Source organism: Idiotropiscis lumnitzeri, chromosome 10 (genome assembly GCF_059441095.1).
Source record: "Idiotropiscis lumnitzeri isolate Australia: NSW breed Sydney's pygmy pipehorse chromosome 10, RoL_Ilum_1.0, whole genome shotgun sequence".
Classification (NCBI taxonomy): Eukaryota; Metazoa; Chordata; class Actinopteri; order Syngnathiformes; family Syngnathidae; genus Idiotropiscis; species Idiotropiscis lumnitzeri.
In genome coordinates this window covers 12,272,037-12,290,200 of record NC_142400.1, presented here as the reverse complement: position 1 = coordinate 12,290,200, position 18,164 = coordinate 12,272,037, and the positions used below count along the sequence as shown (strand labels likewise).

The following is an 18,164-nucleotide window of genomic DNA, read 5'->3' as shown; positions in this document are numbered from 1 at the left end:
TCCATTGTGTGTGGCTTCATATTTTAATATGGCTGTGGAAATGAATGGTGAGTGGCACAGTGTGAGTGCTTGTGGGTAATAGATTGTGACAGCTTGAAAGAAAAATGGAGAGGTATAACAACACAGGCCTTTGCGCAGCTGTGACATTTTGACTTCGGCTTGGTTGATATGCATAGGTTCCTTTTTTTTTTTTTTATCATACAGAATAACTGTTTGCGATGGTTTGTATTTTAGAGAAAGGTCAGACAAAACAGTTTGATATTTTTGCAAGTTAAGAGTAATCCTGTGCACAATTCTCTTGAGTATTTGCAATGCAGTAAAGTTGCATCTAATTAAATCTTGTTTTGTTTTTTTCACTTCCACTCTAGCCTCTTCTGGACGCCTTGTCTGACCTTCCAGAGTGGTACGGAGTCAAAGCCATGCAGGCAAATTGGATTGGAGAGTGCACTGGCTGCTATTTTGATTTCAAACTCAAGGTGGGTCCCTGCTTGTTATTTATTCATTCATCATTCTTGCTTTCTTTGGAACTCTTGACCTTCTTTCACTAAGCATTTCTCTGTGCTTGTCTTCTTCAGCCATGGTCATTCATCTCTTACTCACCAACCTGCGACTTGCTTTTATTAAATTCTGCAATGCCCCTCTCTGTTGTATTTCTATTGCAACTTAGAAACTATTGCGACTGTGTTAGTATCAAATGTTCGCAACAGTCTTCACATGAATGCCTTGTGAAATTGAGCTGATTGAAAAGTTGACAGAAAAGTCATCCCTGGTGAATGCTTTGCAACCCCTTTTTTTTTTTAGAGCAAAAAAAGTTAGGTGTTTACGGGGTTGCGTCCAACACAAAAAGTCAGCTTGCTATATCGCCGTTCACTGTTAGCGGATTTACTGCGTCATGGAATTTTTTAAAAATCAAAATATATGGTATCTTTTGAATTAAGGGATGATTACTTTTCCACATAGACTGTTACTGCAGAGGAATACGTGCAAGCCAGTAAGAAAAAGCGCTTAAATGACACAATGTCTATCATTTCCCAGGTGAGTGGAAAGGAGACGGGGGAGATTCTGTCGGCGTATAGCTCCTCCCCAGAGGCGGTGTTTGGTGCAGCATACCTGGCCATCCTGCCGTCCCACAGACTGCTGCATGGGAGCAGCTCCGTCCGCTCTGTGCTGGAGAAAGCCTACCAGCCAGGCAGAGGTGCGCATCGGTGTTGGCGGACTTTGTCACCTTGGTTTTTGGCTGATGTAAAAATGCGTGTTATTTTTAAACGTTAATATATAGGGCAGTTGGCAGCTGGGTTCTCTGGCATCTGGTGGACTAAGAAAATAACTTCAAGCCAAAAGCTGAGCAACAATGAGAATGTGTTAATAATAATTAATTTATATATCTACTGTAAAGTCCCATGAATAACATATATAAAAAAAAATATCCCAAATCAAGGGTGGGTATTATGCAAGAGTATATAAGAAACGATAATTCAAGTAAGTACGTGGGGGCCGTAAAAAAATGGAATCATGGATCAATGGATTTATAGCACCTTTTATACCCAAAAGTAACTCACTATGCTTCACCTATAATTAAAAGTGCAACATTAGAATCTGAATCAGAATGCCATTAGACACCAGCTACAAACACAGATTTAAATGCAAAGTAAAGAAATAAAAATTATCTTCCTAAAAGTGCAAGCGCAAGATTTTCTAAAATATGATTTTAAAAATACTTTGAATACTTAATTTTTAACCTGGATTTCTTTACACTTTTTTTTTGGTCTTTTATAAATCGTTATTCATTCATTTTATTCATTCTTGTAAAGGATGCCAGCAAATCAGGGGGGCGTGTACAGAAGTAGAGAGAAAAAAGCTTTTTAAGGGCCTTTTTTTTTTCTGGGGGAGGGGCTATTATACATAAGTGCGTGTTATTCTCGGATTTTACAATCTAGGTGTATGATAATTGGGATTCCCTCAAGATAATGTTCTAATTGAAAGTGTTGATTTTAATTAGCCATCAGGGGAGGCAGAACTGCTTTGTTTTCATACCCCTGTCCTCTGATTTGCAGACTCCTTGACAGAGGTCACAGCTGTCAACCTGTTCACTGGTCACGAGGTTCCTCTGGTCATATCTCACAAAGAAGCATTTGATGGCTACCTGGACACTGTGATTGGTAAGTGATTGTGCATTAACCTAAAATTTGTATTTTCGTTAATATTCAGGTAAATGACAAAACAATGGAACATTAAATTCAGCCATAGTTCCCCATTAAAAAATAACATTTCTGCACATCTGTTGTATGCAGTATTGTGGCTTGCATATGAGTCCTTGCGCTGCGGGTTGTTTATCTCACAGTGAGTGGCGATGGACTCCGAGGGATTGCTAACAATTAGTCGCGTCACAATAATACTTAACATTTAACGCAGGGAGGCTTGTCGGGGATTCTCAAGAGGACTGTACTCTTTGTCTGTCGCTGTGTAAAGCGTGAATTTGTGTTGTCGTTTGTGTTATGTTCACACCGCACCCGTGTCTTGCAGGCACGCCGGACTGCAGTGAGGAGCATTTGTCTGTGGCCAAAACGCTGAATTTAACGTGGATCAATGTTCTAAAGAGCAATGATGATGGAACTGAAATTGTCATTAACTCTGATAAGGTGATGACAACCTCAGCAATCGTGCCATTTACATTTCCTAGGTATATTTGACCTGCACATGTATTTGTATGCGTCACTGATTCGCTCAGAACGATGATATTTGCAATTGTAATTGTAATATACCTTTTACCTTTTGAGATTGTTTGTTCCCACTGTTTTCCAAGCAGAGGAATAATATCTCTTACCGCATCCCACACCACAGGATAATTGGCGAGGACATCAAAAAATTCAGGCCTTTTGATGACTTGGATCAGAGGGGGGGTTGTGCTCAAAATTTGGATGATTACACTGGTCATCATAATTCTTACTATTTTTTTAAGAAGAGATGCAAATTTAATGGATTGGGTTTTTTTGTGCCGATTCCAAAATCTGCCTTAGGTTTTTTTTTTCTCTAGCACATCTGGTTTTCATAATAATAAGAATAATTATATAATAACTGTAATATAATATTTAATACAGTAATACATTAAATGATTGTCTTTATGACTTAAAGTTGAGTTTCAGCAACTGATGGAGTCTTATTCTTAAATTTTATAATTATGAGTCACGAGTCTTGCTAAAATCTGTATTGCTCAAAAATGGGTTGAACTTGAAGATATCTCAAAAACCTGATGCGTGAATAAAAAAAGGCAAGACATTTTTTTTAAGCTTTATGCCAAAATACATTAAAGGCCACATGATCTATCTCTAACTAAGATTAGCTGTTGACCATTCGTCTGTGCATCCAGAAGCACGGCACCTCGGCTGACATGATAGTTTTTCAGTGTAATCGGGTAATTGCTTGCAGATGCAGACAGACATGGACAGCTCGCAAAAAATATATTTGTTTTCTTTAATTGATTACACACAAATACAATTCTATTAAAATATAAATACCTCTTATTCTTCTCCTTCCGTCTTCTTCTCTTTCCTCTTCTTTCTTTCCTTCATCTCCTTGTTCTCCTTTTTCACGCCCATCACAGTTCTCAGGACTCACCAGAAGACAGGCCTTTGACTCAATTACCCAGAAAGCCAGGGAGCTGAAGGTAGGGGGCCACCTTACCAGCTCAAAGCTCAGGGACTGGTTGATATCAAGACAGCGTTACTGGGGCACACCCATTCCTGTGGTGCATTGTGAGTGCTGTGGTCCAGTTCCTGTCCCTGAGGAGGATTTACCAGTAACCTTGCCAAAGGTGCCGTCTCTCACTGGAAAGGGGGCATCGCCTCTGGAAGCTGCCCATGACTGGGTCAGTTGCAAATGTCCAAGGTAAGATTATTTTGATGCAATGTAGTTATTATACGTATTCCTGACGTTGGGCCGAAACCTCCGATGTCACAATTTGGTGAATTTCATTAATTTTCCCTACAAATCTGTGCTATTGCTCAGTCTAAAGACTCCACACATTGTTTTTATAGATCGGTATTATTGATCAATCTAAAATATTGAAATCGACTTGCTCTCTTTGACAATGCAAGGCTAATGGCTGAACTAACATGCTGTTTTTGACATGCAATTTGGGGAATATTATCTAGTTTTATTTTTAACTACGCAGTGCAAAAACAGGGACATGCAAATGAGATGTGTTGACTATAATAGATGCAATTGGTAATGTCAAGATCCAGGTCTGATTGTCAGCTGTAGCTCATTAGCTGAGATCAACGCTTGCTAACGTCATGTGTTTTTGTGCAACACGGAGGTCATAACTTCTCCAGCTGCAAGGTGTACCACTCACAATTAACTACCACATTAAATGGTAGTAGAGGGGAGTTGTTTTTGCAAAGACAGCTAATTGGCCTCAAAGTTATGGAAATAACTGTTTTGCTTTAATAATTATGCACAAACACGCTTGCAGCCTGGATAGCATTTGCTAAAAGCATGGTTTTGCACCTCATTGCATGTTTGTTTTTTTTATGTGTTTTGATAGTCATTGATTCTTCTAAAATGTGTAGTTGGACGTGCACCAAATGGGAAAGTATTACCAGAAGAAAACTTGCACGACATATTGTAGCCGTCAATGTTTTTTAATTGCTGCTACCTTTTTAAAGCTTCATAGCATTTCTTCTCCCTAGAGCTCTTGAAGTATTTTTAAGTCGGATAAAGACTCTCCAGGCCCTGCTGACGCGCATGCAGGCAAGATAGCAAGTCAGGCAGCCTCTGAATCACCACCACCCCATTGAGTGGAATCACATTATCAGATCAGTAGCTTTGCTCAAATGTGTCATGTTGCAAATTGAAAGAAGAAAGGGTAGATGAGAATGTTACTTGCTTTTGATGGAACATTGCAGAGACTGTCCATGACTTTGTTTGCAGAATAAGAACAGAAACATATCGCTGTATTACTATATTTTATAAGACTCGCAGTACCGTTAGGAGCAGATGGAGTTTTAAGTGGGAGTCTAAACATCGTGCAACCATTAGTCCTTGGTTTCTGATTGGGTTTTGTAATAAATGGTGTCTAAGATAAGAGAAGCATGAAATCATGTCGTTTGCGGAAGGCAACCAAAAAGTCAAGAGTGAAATTTAACATGTGCGTGCACCTATTGGCTGTTAATGAACTCCGTGTTTGAAAATACTGAAATGCAGATTTACTATTGGCACTGAAATGGGAATTTGTGGCTCAATAAAACTAATCACCGCCATGGTACCGTGTTGATTAAAACAATGGCCCACTCGGTTGCGGATGGCACAAGTCATCAGATTGTGTTCACACACTTCCACAAAGCCACAAGAATTCCTCCCATCAGATGTGATTGATGGGCGTAATCGTGAAGGCGCTGTTATCATCTCGCTCCCCATCTCCCCTCCGCTGTTAAGTGTCGTTGGAAATTTGTTCCCTTCACTCGTCGAGCATGTCCAATTAAAGTTTGAGTGGAACGCAAAAGAACACAGTGATGAGAGCTGGGCGACTGGGATGGAGCTTCATCTGTCCTTGAGGAAGTCGTATCCTCTGTGCTCATCACGTCTTCAACTCTCTGCAGCTCTGTGAAGTGGCCTGCTGCTAACTGAACCCTGGCTCGGCTTAGCCTGGCTCGAAGCCGTATTTGTGGTGCAATAGATTCCCAGGTAAAAAGAGGCCACGTTCGTACCATTTTGACTGATGAGGACGGAACAGATGGAAACCCACAGTCCAATGGTCTGCTGACTCATCTTCCTTATCTGTTTTCAAACCTTTTGACTTGCAGTGTAATCCTATAAATAAGTTTAAAAAAAAAAAAGGAAAAATATACTGCGTAACTTCAGATTTTAATTACTGCTTCAGTTAGTTTTATGGTCCCCTCAGGAGCAGTGGCTGCGACCAGAAATGAGTAAACTGGGACTGAGTGCCCACGCAGCGCAACAGAAATGCCATTTGAGTTCCAACTGATCGCCATGTGCTTCTATATACAAGTATACTAGACTTATACAAGCACACACTCAAAATTTGGCCCGTTGATTATTTGTCAGCAGCCTGGGCTCGCGTCCATCATAGTCGGTCTGTCGTAACTGTAATGTTATTTTAACCGTGCTTTCATCTTCGCTTCCATCAGATAAAGAAAAAACAAATAAGAAAAAGTCATAGTCCAACAGATAAAATTTGATTAAAATAGTAACTGAAGTGCACTACATATCAGTGTATCTATATCATAAGGTGTCTGCCCAAAGAGCTTTATACACACCCAGATACACACACTACATTTCATATCCACTTATTTACCAATCTATTGCTGCGAAGTTCAGTGGGAGCATGCTAGATGCTGCCTGCTGCTGTTTTAATTCCTGAACCCGCAAAATGTTTTTTTACGGTTTACCGCCACCTACTGTACAGGAAGTGCAAAGCGTTTTCATCTATAGACAATGCAAGCAACACTGCTGTATTCAGCCCCCCGAAAAAAAAGAAATAAATAACACCAAACAGGCGGGGCGTGTTTCTGTCAGTCTTCACTAAAATGAGCGTCCGTCAGTGTGTGAGAAGGTCCCCCGGTTCTTGGCCCTGTTAGTGATGGTTATACTGACAAGACAAAAACTCACATCCATCAGTGCTTAGGCCATCATTTTTTTTTTCCCGTCATTCATCAGCAAAATAGTGGCCCATCAGTGATGGACTGACGGACCTTCCATCTGTACTGACGGAATGTCCACCGCTGCATAATACATATATACAGAGATGGGCACCTATTTTGCCGGTCCGTCTTCCATCCACGACCTGAGCCCCCTTCCGTCATCGTCCTTCCATCGTTATTCATAAAATAATCGTCCTCCGTCCCTGTCTGTTCTCGTCCTTTTAAAGCGCGTCCATTCTTACTTTTCACCAGTCATGACGTGCATGACGCCGTGGGAGAGAGGTTAGCGGCAGAGGTTTCATAATTCATAAACATTAAATAAAGCTTAATAGCTGGCTAATTTCCTATTCACACCCACTTACCTTACGGGCACCCACTTCTCAGTTAACAGTTTAATGAACCACTTGTCACCACACATTGTATGTGCACTAGTCTCCCACATTGCTATGTCTTACAGTTTCGGTACTGGGCCCAGTAAGGCACGATTACAGAGACGGACAAAAATTAAAACTAAATTTGACAAAAATGTCCTTTACCTATCTGTAAATTAAATTTCACCTCAGTGTAATGACTAAATTAGATTTGTGTCATCTAAGCTGATCTCCCACTTTTCTAATGTCCCTGCGTCTGTTTGGGTTCTTTGGTGATAGCCTTGGCGTGCCTTCCCTTTTTTCATTTTTGTGAAATAACACCTGGCTTCCAAATATTAACCTTGTTACGCCTGAGTATTGTTGCTAGGCAACCTCATGCTCTTATTTCATCACCACCATACAACCTTTTTATATAAACTATTATGGTGGATGGTCGAGGGCTTTTGCCTTTGAGTGTCATAAGCGATTTTTTTTTTAGTAAAATGTTGGGCTGAATCGAGACGAGACGTATCCATCCATCCATTTTTAGAACCAGGTCTTCCAGGAAAATACATAAAGAAAGCTCACAGCTGTTTGTCCCATTTTTTTTTTTTTTTCACATTTTTAAACTCTATCGATCCTCATTATCAAGTAATAAGCTGATTTAATTTTATGTAAACATGGTCTTACAAATGTTTTCTGTCTCTTTTCAAATCTTCTCCCTTCCTCTGTCAAATGTTATGTTGGTACATTCACATCACGAAGCAAATTCGGTTTGCTGGGCTAAAACGGGGCACAAGGTGACATTTCCAACACAAATACATGATCATTCCCTTGTTAGCACAGCCTGCTTGTCAGGGCTTCTGACCAAGGTTTCAGTGCCAGTTTGCTTTCAACTGTGCTTGTCTACAGAGGCTTGACCTCCGCAGCCAGATGGAGGCACCGTCACACTCACACAGCTATCGCGCATAAATATCACATAGAGATGCCATTTCTGTGGGCGCACAAACAGGAGTTGATCATCTGTTGGCTTTCCAATTTTCAAGCTTAATATTGATCTTGTCCCCCTGTCTTTGTTTTGTGGCTCCCGTTTCAGATGTAACGGCCCAGCAAAAAGGGAGACTGACACCATGGATACGTTTGTAGACTCAGCGTGGTATTACTTTCGTTACACCGACCCTCATAACACAGAGAGGTATGGATAGACATATCATGTGACTTGTTTCATTCCTTTCTCTGACTGTCAACGTCCATTTTTTTTTCTTTGCTTTTTGCAATTTTTAAAATACTTTTTTCACTTGACAGTATCAGTAGCAATTTACATGTGCAAAATGAAGGCGGATACAAATAATCACACGGATTTAGAAACAGCAGTGTGATTGAGTACATTTGTACAATACTCCAATCACAATAATTATGTTCCTCATAGTTTCTGAATTAATGATAGAGCTCTTTGGTTGTACCACAGTATGGGAGTATTGACTAAAACTGCAGGCCCACCTAAAATAATTATGAGTATGGAAGCGTATCCTGACACACATGATTGTCTAATATCACCCACTCTCCTACTTAGCTATTTCAAGCATGCATATTATAGCCTGTGTGGATATTCCTCCACCCACGTTCACACAGATCCACACTGAACACACACACAGATCCACACAAAGTTGAACTCTCTGCCCATAGGGATTATGGAACCCTGGTTGGGACGTTGGTGATATCCTAAGCTTAACAAAACAGATTTTTACTTTTCCTAGCTTCTTGGCCGAGCCGGAAAGCCGCTTTAAAAGGCTTTTGCGGGGGACTTCCCATCCTATCATTTTTTTTTTTTAGCAGGACATATTATGGCACAACAGAAAACGCAATTACGTTATTTGTGTATCGGCCTGCTGAGTCTTGTGTGCACGGAAGTGAAAAGTAGGACGCTGGGCATGCTGTGTGAAGCAAGCAGGCAAAGGGAGGAAATAGAGGTGTGTGTTGTGATGTATTGGAGGAAGGCTGGCCAGATGCCAACACACAGGCCAAATTATTTTCAGCCTTGCAAGTTCATAACTTTATCCCACGGTTCAATTATCACCAGACACCAGTCGCCAAAGACGGGAGGGAGAGAGGCAGAGAGGTGTAGAGGAGGGTAATTACCGGAGCCATGTGTGACACATGCTGTAGATAGCGTGCTGCTGACCATCAGCCTGCAAAGCTGGCCATATGCAGTCCTCACTCGCGCCATTATCTCATACATCTTTCTCTCTAACCACTTTTCTGCTAATAAGATGGGTGGTGGAAGAGTCATCAAAGCCGGGACGAAAAACACATCACTAGCATTTTTTTCCATCGATGTGAAGAATTGTTAAAAAAAAAAAGGTCTTTTCTGCAAGAAAGTGTGTATATAAAACAGAACACTTTGCTTTTTCTGTTGTTCCACACAGAAAATATATATGTTTTGCAGTCTACCACAGGGTCATCACAGTGTTTGAGTATGTGCAGGAGAGGAACAAGAACTGTTTTGATTTGATATTGAAAGAAACTGTTTGAAACAGTTGGGAAAACGCTCTTGGAGAGGGATCAGGGTAGGTAAATCCACAGAGGGAAAGATCACTGAAACTTCTTCTGCACATTGATTTTTTTTTAACTCAAGTAGTACATTTGGTGCTGATTTTTTATTTTTTTGATTCATTTCATGATGTTTTTCACCATAACTTATAACAACATGAGAATTAAATGACATTTACTGTATTTTCATGACCATAAGGCGCACTTAACTCTTAAAAGGCGTCTAAGCATGATTATGTGTGCACCAAGTTCCAAAATCTGTAAATGTTTAACTTGAATAGTCACTCCATTTACTGACTGGGAGCTTTTACTGGTGACACGCTGCTTATATAAGGAAAGGCGGACGTGACTGAGGACACCATTGCAGATGTTAGAAGGTGAAGGGTCTGTGTGAGAGAGGATGCTAAGGGCTCGCCCCCAGTAGATACCTGTACACTGTACAGTGCTGCAAATGGATTCAGAGTTCCAGCGGTTGGACATCGGTGTAAACACGGCGTCCAAAGTGAAATTGCGAGCGATGGATGACAGATAGTGAACGTAACCTTATTAAGACTGGGAGGCAGCACCGGATGTGTTATGCCACAATTTGTGATTGGATTGTAGATGCTTGGCCTGACTTGTCTGCTTGCTCTGTTGTTGGAGCTTTTGCAGAAGCCGGCATCATTTATGGGAAGCAGCTTGGCAACACGATTGACTCTTGACAATGACGACAGGGAACCTTGTGTGTATCATACTAAATTAAAAACAAACTCTGTTTTTCTCCCACTGCCTTTTTAAAAAACATACGGTAGCACGCATGCTAGCGTAGGTTTTATAATGCATGCATGCTACCGTATGTTTTAAGATGGCATATGTCTTACCATGCCTGCGCCCAATCATACGGTGAGCCTCATGTATGTGTTGATTGGCTTAAATAGCGCCCGTACCTGAAGCAGCGCCTTTTAGTGCAATGCGCCTAATGATCGTGAAAATACGGTATGGCATATCGCAGATTTTGCAAGGTATACTGTTTGGTCTAAAAGTTAAGTTACAAGACATTTTACATCCATCCATATTTTCATTATCTATACAGCTTGCTTATTCTCATTAGTGCCGCTGTTGTGCTGGAGCCCAACCCCAGCTGACTTGGAGAGGAATGGTGGGCCCTCAACTTGTTTGCCGGACCATCGCAGATATTTTGCATAATTACGTGAACAAAAATATTGCTTACAGTGACAATCAATAAACCAATGACATAGTAGAAGCAAACAGTTACTTCATCAAAGTTTCTTCGGGAAGAATGAATGACATGGCTGCCTCTATGTAGCTCCGATGTCCAAGTCCTAAACCGCCTGTGAGATTTACTTTGCGTACATTTAAATTAACTCATGAGATAAGTAAAGTGGGAGTTAGTCATGTATGCGTTGTAACACACATATTTAACATAAATTATATAACAAATTCTTGACTGCTCCCTGGTTTTGTAATACCCACAAAGAATTCTGCATGTTTTTTCTAAATGTGATCTTCTTCTTGAGGCCTTTTGAGCGCCACCTGGTGGATCGTTGGCTTCCTGTGGATGTGTACATCGGAGGAAAGGAGCATGCTGTCATGCATTTGTACTACGCACGCTTCCTCTCTCACTTCTGCAAGGACCAGGGGCTTGTGACGCACAGGTTTGCTTTCTTGTTCAATGTCAGCTCTGTTAGTGTGCATAATTTGTCTGAACATGAACCCACCATACATTTCTTTTTACAGGGAGCCTTTCAAAAAGCTACTCGTCCAGGGTCTGATCAAAGGCCAGACTTTTCGACGAGCAGACAGTGGCCAATACTTAAAGAGAGAAGAGATAGACTTCACAGGTGCATGTTGACTGACTGACAAGTGTGATTTTGTCAGATAAAGCCACTCAAAAATAACATAAAAGATACTAGCTTAAAAGCAGCAAGGATATCTGGATTAGTTTTTTTTTTTTGGTGTTGTTTGTTGTAATGCTCATTGCTTGAATGCTTTCAAAATTTCAAGGGTAAAATCAGACAGTAGTGCCTTACAGAGAGGGAAGGTCTTACATATATCAGCAATGACATTCTTAATAAATTGTAGAAAATTTAATCAGTGTTAACTCTGAGAGTCAAGCATTCCCACAAATGCTTTTTCACCTAAGTCTTTTATTAGTTGAGTAATGGTGAGAATTCACACGACATTCCCAGTTTTCTTTTGGATATTATTTTCAGATGCATACACTTCCAAACAATGCATCCACTTCATACTGTTCCAATTGAAACATATTCAAAAACAATCCACAGTTTTCCTTAAATTCTGATTCACCATAACAAATTCACTTGGTTCCCATTTGAAATTTAATACCTTCAGCCCATTCAATTCACCTTAGGAACAATTTTCAAATGGCCATATTCACCACTAGAATTAAAAATTCAAATAAAAAAAATAAAAAAAACACACCAAAAAAAATATTTATTCCCAATTTCACATCTAACAAAATCTTCGTTCCCATTTTAAATCCAAAACATTCCGCACATTTAATTTTCCATGCGATTTTCAACGTAAAAAATTTCGTCCAAAATTTCACATCATTTAATATCATGTTGTATCCTTTCATATCATTCAACATCATGCCACGATCATCCATAATTTTTCACTCAGCTTTTCATCATGCATACTCAATTGTACATATAAATATAATCGACCATTTATTTAGTGTGTAACAGTACATGCTTTTCATTGGTATTCACCAGCATTGCAGTTCTATTCTTTGTTGCTCATTGTGCACTTATATCAGCATTCTCACATTCAATGTCCCAATGAGCTGCAGTAGTCAGACAAATGTGTTTTATTAAGTTTATTCAGTTAATTTTCCATGTATAAAAGCAGGTGTGTCTGAGAATTAAATATTACTCAGCTCAATGTGATAAGAAAGTATAGTTGAAGGCTAATAACAGTGGGCGAAATAGTCAGATTGTCATTGACCTTTTACTCTTCCTGCCTCTGTTAGAAAAAGAGCCGGTGGCGTCAGGAGGCGGAAGTGTGGAAGTGACATGGGAGAAAATGAGCAAATCCAAACACAATGGTTTGGACCCCCAAGAGGTGGTGCAGCAGTACGGTGTGGACACGGTGCGACTCTACATCCTTTATGCCGCACCACCTGAGCAGGACATCCTCTGGAATCTTAAAAGTGAGATGTTAGATATTCTTGTTGGTTTTACAGTCAGATGGTGGATAATTATTTGTTTCCTATCAAATGAATGTAATCCCAACTTGAAATTGATCCCACCCCAGAGGATGCTCTTCCTGGGGTCTTGCGCTGGCAGTCCAGACTGTGGCAGCTTGTGACCAAACTGCGAGGCGCTCGACAACTCGGTGACATCCCGAATCCCTCTTTGCTGAAAAAAAAGGAGCAGGCAGAGTCAAAGAAGATCTGGGAGAACAAAAATTACGCAATTCAGCAGGTAATAATAATATGCTATAATATTAAACTATTTCGACAGTCCTTACCAGAAGGGGTCAGTAGCGAGCCTGGTTTCAAAGTGTCAGCTTTCATGTCCGTCCTACTTTGCCAAGAGGAATGATTTCACCCACTGCTTCTCTCACCTTTGTCTGTTTTCACTTTGAGTCAAGATGAGTTATCATGCTAATATGCTGTGACAAGATTAATATGCCAATCATTACATGCCACTGCAGCCCGCCCATCCATTCTAAACAGAAACCCCCGGAGTGCAGGGGAAGAGGAGGACTGGCTAGAAATTGATTTAAAACCAACTCAGTCGCTCCCACACTTTATAAATAGATGTCCATTCCTGCCAGGTTGGATTTTCTTTCTCCACCCCTCAAAGCTGCAGCTTTTATAGGACATCAGGTCTGTTAGCCCTAAGCGCTCAAAGCCAAGGCTGTGCTTTGATTCACCACTTGGAAAAAGCCTCAGTGATCAGCCTCTTCGTCCCTCAGACCCTTCCCCAAAGGGGTTTCTCCTCCCAGTGGGCTATGCTGGGAAATATTGACCTACTCAGAGCTGAGTAGATAACAGGCAGGAGGGGCGTCCTTAGGGCATGTTGTTTTCTCTTCAGAGGCAGCACTAATCCCCAGTCAAGTGAATGACTGATGATGGGACTAATTTAAAACAGGAATATAACGCCACTGACTAAAAAGCTTTTACTAACTCACTGTTAATCAGTTGATTTTTTTAATCCATTGGTGTTATTTTTCATTTCAGGTCACATCTTATTTCACGGAAGACTTCTTGTTCAATGCAGCCATTTCTCGCCTCATGGGACTCACCAATACATTGAGTGTGAGTGAACACTTTACTTGCCTCTTATGAGTTCAGTGCGCATCATGCTACACTGATTTTTTTTTATATACTCAGCTAAGAAATGTTTCTGGATCCAGATGATATTATTTAGTTCAATCACTTGATGATATATATATATTTTTTTTTGGGTGTAACTATATTATGTGTATGTCTGTGTCCAGAGTGCAAGTGTGAGGGTGGTGCAACACAGTGTGGAGTTTGAGGATGCTCTGGCCACGCTGATTATGATGACAGCACCCATGGCACCTCACCTGGCCTCTGAACTTTGGGCAGGTGGGTGCATACAAAATGTTACCTACACCAAATAATTGGGTCACATAGTTAGTTTGGTTCTGGCTTCCAACTGGATAAAAATGCAAAGAGAGAGCAACGGCACGAATGAAGCATTTCTGCAACCAAACAAGCTTTATAATGTCGAGAAAACCAGAGGCAGCCTGAAAATTATGTGTATCACGTCACAATTTTTGAATCGCTGTGCTTTACTTACTGCTATTGTAATTAGTAGAACTGATTGGTAGTTTTTAAAATTATCTTGATTTGATATTTTTCAGGAAGTTATTTCTGTCAAAGCACAAACATGGAGTTAGCACATCACGCAGGAAGAGGAAATGTTGACAATGCGTCTTCGTTTAATTTCAGCAAATACCCATGAATTATGTAACCAACTTAAGAAAATATATTCTTCAGAACATCACTACCATTTGGTAGAGGCTGATGGAAGGAAGTTGTGCATATCTCATGTTCACCTTTTGGACAGGACGTGCGTGCGCTCACGTGACGTCTGGTAACTTGTGCTTTCACTCTCGCTTGTAATTTGGAAGAAGTTCACAACCTTCCTTTGGCTTTCCTGTGGGATGCATCCCTGTTGTTGAGAAAACAGAAGAACAATTCAGGGTGTTGAACTATTTCATCCAATGTAAGATGCAGGCATAGGAAACAAGCTCTGTATAAACTAGATACCTTTGAATAGTGCCCTCAAATCTAATAAATGCTGAGCCACAATTCGCCGAGTACCTCTCGAAATAGATGCCTCATTTTTCCCCTCTGGGACAAAATAGCAGGTGTAGTCTGTAAGTAGCCGAAATCACATTGTCGCATTCTTTCCACCAAGCAGTACTGTACACTTAATTGGAGATCATGGTTAGAAAAAAAAGGCTTCTCTTTTTAACAAACTAATCCATGAGAACTATGTTAGAAATAGAAAACAATGACTTCATAATTCCAGAATGAGAAACAGAATAGACATGAGCATAGCCTGACAATTGTGGACCAAGTGCAAATATGATTCACATTCATAAAAGTTACATATTGTATCCCTGATCTTTTCTCGGGTAAGACATCTCATTTTGGTACAGCAGCACCTCTACGAATAATAACAGTATGCATTTTTCTGGAGTAAAGTAGAACCTTATATGGAGTACTAAAAATGTAAGATTTTGTAAAATAAATATATATATATATATAAATTTTCAACTGAAAAACAGTAGCGAAAAATATGAATAATTCTGTAGCTGTCGTAACATATTCAGGAAATGTCAGGTGGGACCATCGTAAACCAAGGACGCACTGTTCTTTCTGTGGTTGCATCAATGAACATAAATGAAGTTTTATAGTGACTAGTGTGTTATTAGGTCATGTCACAGTATTATTGTTCCATCTTTCTTGTTCAGGTCTTTGTCAGGTGAACCACCCCATCAGCAGCATTCTCCGGAGGGGTGGAGACGTCCTGTCACAGTCCTGGCCTACTGTGGATCCCGAATACTTGGAGACCCCTGAATTTGTCGACTTATTTGTGCGGGTAAGATCACACAGACGCGCATCCCTAGACAAACCTCAGCGTGGCAATGACTTTTTTTTTTTTTGTATGAGTGTGTGTGTGTGCGTAAGACAGCTGAACCCATCCGTCTCCCTTAATTGTCTTTTTTTGTTTGGGAACATGAAGGGTTTCACTTTTGGCATGTCCATACTTCGCTGATGCCACATGCACATGCGTTTGTCCTCTAATCCACCACAATTTCAACTTTCGAAGCTAAAGTCATAGTCCATGAATACATCCACACTCTGTAATTTTCAAGAGAGCCTGTGATTAGCTTCTGCGTGTGCACGTCTGAATGTGTGTGTATTCATGTGTCTGCATGTCAAGTCTACTTGAAACTGAATTGACAAGTGAGTCAAGAAGTAAGCTGATTTTGGCTCCTATCTTGCCTTTTTTTGTTTCATTTCTTTAATGAGCACCAATAATGCTTTTGACTTTGTCATCCTCTTTGAAGAAATGCAAGTTGTGTAGGATTACTTTTAAAGGCATTTCCTGCAAATATCTCCACTGTGGGACCCAAAAGATTATCTCGAATAATCAGAGAATATCCCGGAAAATGAAATACGTGGATTAGCCGTTGCCCGTGCTAACACTGCCAACATGAACACACCGTGGCGAACACACGCACGCGCGCCAACACGCTGACGTTTTGATTTAGGCTTACACAAGTGTCACCGTTTTGAAAGTGGTATAATCTGACTTCCTTTTTCTTTTGATTTGTCTCTCTCCATAAATCACACACACGCATTGATGTGACGTGAAATACACACACTAAGCTAACTGGTGGTGCTTCTACTTAGATAAGAAGACAATAGAAATAATGTGAGCCAGCTTCCAGTGCTTTAACAGCTGTTTCTATTTTACTTGAAAATAATGAATTTTGATGTGTTTATATTACGGTTGTTGACTTCATTTTTACCTCACGTGTGCTTCTTTGGGCAGTAAATATATTTGCGCTCATAGTGCTGACTGGTGATGATTTGACTCACAAGAATCCTCTCTTGTGGGCTTCCTCATCCGCTGCCTGCGTCCTCTAATCACATATTTTGGGACGCCATGTCTGAGTGGCATCCAAGACGCACGCTAACGCACACACACACAATGCTTCCAAAGACAACATCACACACAGGAAGTCTTGATGTTCCCACTCATTGTGTACACTTGCTTCTAAAGCTACAACACTGAACACACTTCCTCTACCTACCACAAACTATAGGTTGGGAGTGTCCAACGAGAAACTTTCATTTGATCTTGAAATTGTATATGGAGGCTTGTGTTTGATATTTCTCTCAATTCTCCCCCCCAGATTAACAACAAAGTTTGTGGGAAAGTGACAGTTCCTTTGCTGATGTCCAAAGATTTGGATCAGGTGCAGAAGCTGGTCATGGAAAGCCCCCTCGGACAGACTGTTCTCAGAGACTTGCAAATCAAGAAAGCCATTCTTTCACCCCGGACCGCCCTCATCAATTTCCTTGTTGGAGGATGACGTTTCACTCCCAGTCAGTCAGTGCAACTGTTTGGTGGTGGGGGAAAAAAAGGAGGGCTCTTGTGCACTGTAAACTAATATTCGGGGTGGTAAAATCTTAATGTGGTGTTAATTTACATTTTATTATGTATCATGGTGCTGTATTGATTAGGGGTGGGAATTTTTGGGTACCTCACGATTTGGTTTAGATTCAGAAGCCCACTATTCAATTCAATTCCGATTTAGAAGCCCACAATTTGATTTGATTCCGATGCATCACTACATTGGCTTCTATTTTTTTTTTAGTCTATATAAAATACTATGACCTTTTTAAAACAATTGCATTCCTCAATGAAGAGCAATGATTTATATTTCACACTTTGACTTTTATTGAAGTGGCAAGTCCCAATAGCAGCATTTGCTTTAACAAATGTCTACAACTTCTCCTATAACAAAAGCAGGCAATTCACATGCAACTACCTATTTTTTTTTATTTTTTGCTAAAATGTGTATCACAATTGCAAATTGTCTTCAGTTTAATTTACATTGTACTAGTGCAAGTATTTTTGTTGATATTGAACCCATTTAGAAACTAATACTATAGTTGAACTATTTTCCTTGACTTTTTATTTCCAAAGAAGTAACCATCCATATTTTTTGTGCATATTTGCCAATTGTACATTTATATGGCTCATTAATTTTTTCCATTGAAGTTGTTTTTGTATGGCCATTGTGCAAGTCTTTTTTAGCAAGTTTTCTCTTTTGGTTGCATCGACAATGTATTTTGAAACCAATAATCGCTGTTGTTTTGTCAAAATATCACAATAAGAATGTATCATGGGTCATTTTGCGCTTATACACCCCTGCACATCATAAATATTATGAAAAAGTGTTTTATTGGTTGCTTTGTTTTTAATTAAAATCCTAATGAGTAGAACGTATCAATCCTTTGCCCATTTTATCAACCCCCCTTGTCTGTCCCACAAGAACCCAAATATTCCCCTCGCCTCCCATGACA

The 18,164-nt window shown here is 40.1% G+C and overlaps 1 protein-coding gene across 1 annotated transcript in view; it reads left to right on the top strand.

Annotated features, from left to right (window-relative positions):
- lars2 (leucyl-tRNA synthetase 2, mitochondrial) overlaps positions 1-18,087 on the top strand; it is a 29,789-nt gene extending 11,702 nt beyond the window's left edge. Inside the window, exons 8-21 of the mRNA XM_088305991.1 lie at positions 369-476; positions 1,036-1,195; positions 2,055-2,159; positions 2,524-2,639; positions 3,602-3,885; positions 8,106-8,204; positions 11,077-11,214; positions 11,297-11,400; positions 12,552-12,731; positions 12,836-13,005; positions 13,767-13,844; positions 14,027-14,138; positions 15,536-15,663; positions 16,988-18,087. Coding sequence (XP_088162117.1) covers positions 369-476; positions 1,036-1,195; positions 2,055-2,159; positions 2,524-2,639; positions 3,602-3,885; positions 8,106-8,204; positions 11,077-11,214; positions 11,297-11,400; positions 12,552-12,731; positions 12,836-13,005; positions 13,767-13,844; positions 14,027-14,138; positions 15,536-15,663; positions 16,988-17,167 — 1,962 coding nt within the window. The 3' untranslated portion in view covers positions 17,168-18,087. The remainder of the gene's footprint in view (positions 1-368; positions 477-1,035; positions 1,196-2,054; positions 2,160-2,523; positions 2,640-3,601; positions 3,886-8,105; positions 8,205-11,076; positions 11,215-11,296; positions 11,401-12,551; positions 12,732-12,835; positions 13,006-13,766; positions 13,845-14,026; positions 14,139-15,535; positions 15,664-16,987) is intronic.
- The last annotated feature ends 77 nt before the right edge of the window (positions 18,088-18,164 follow it).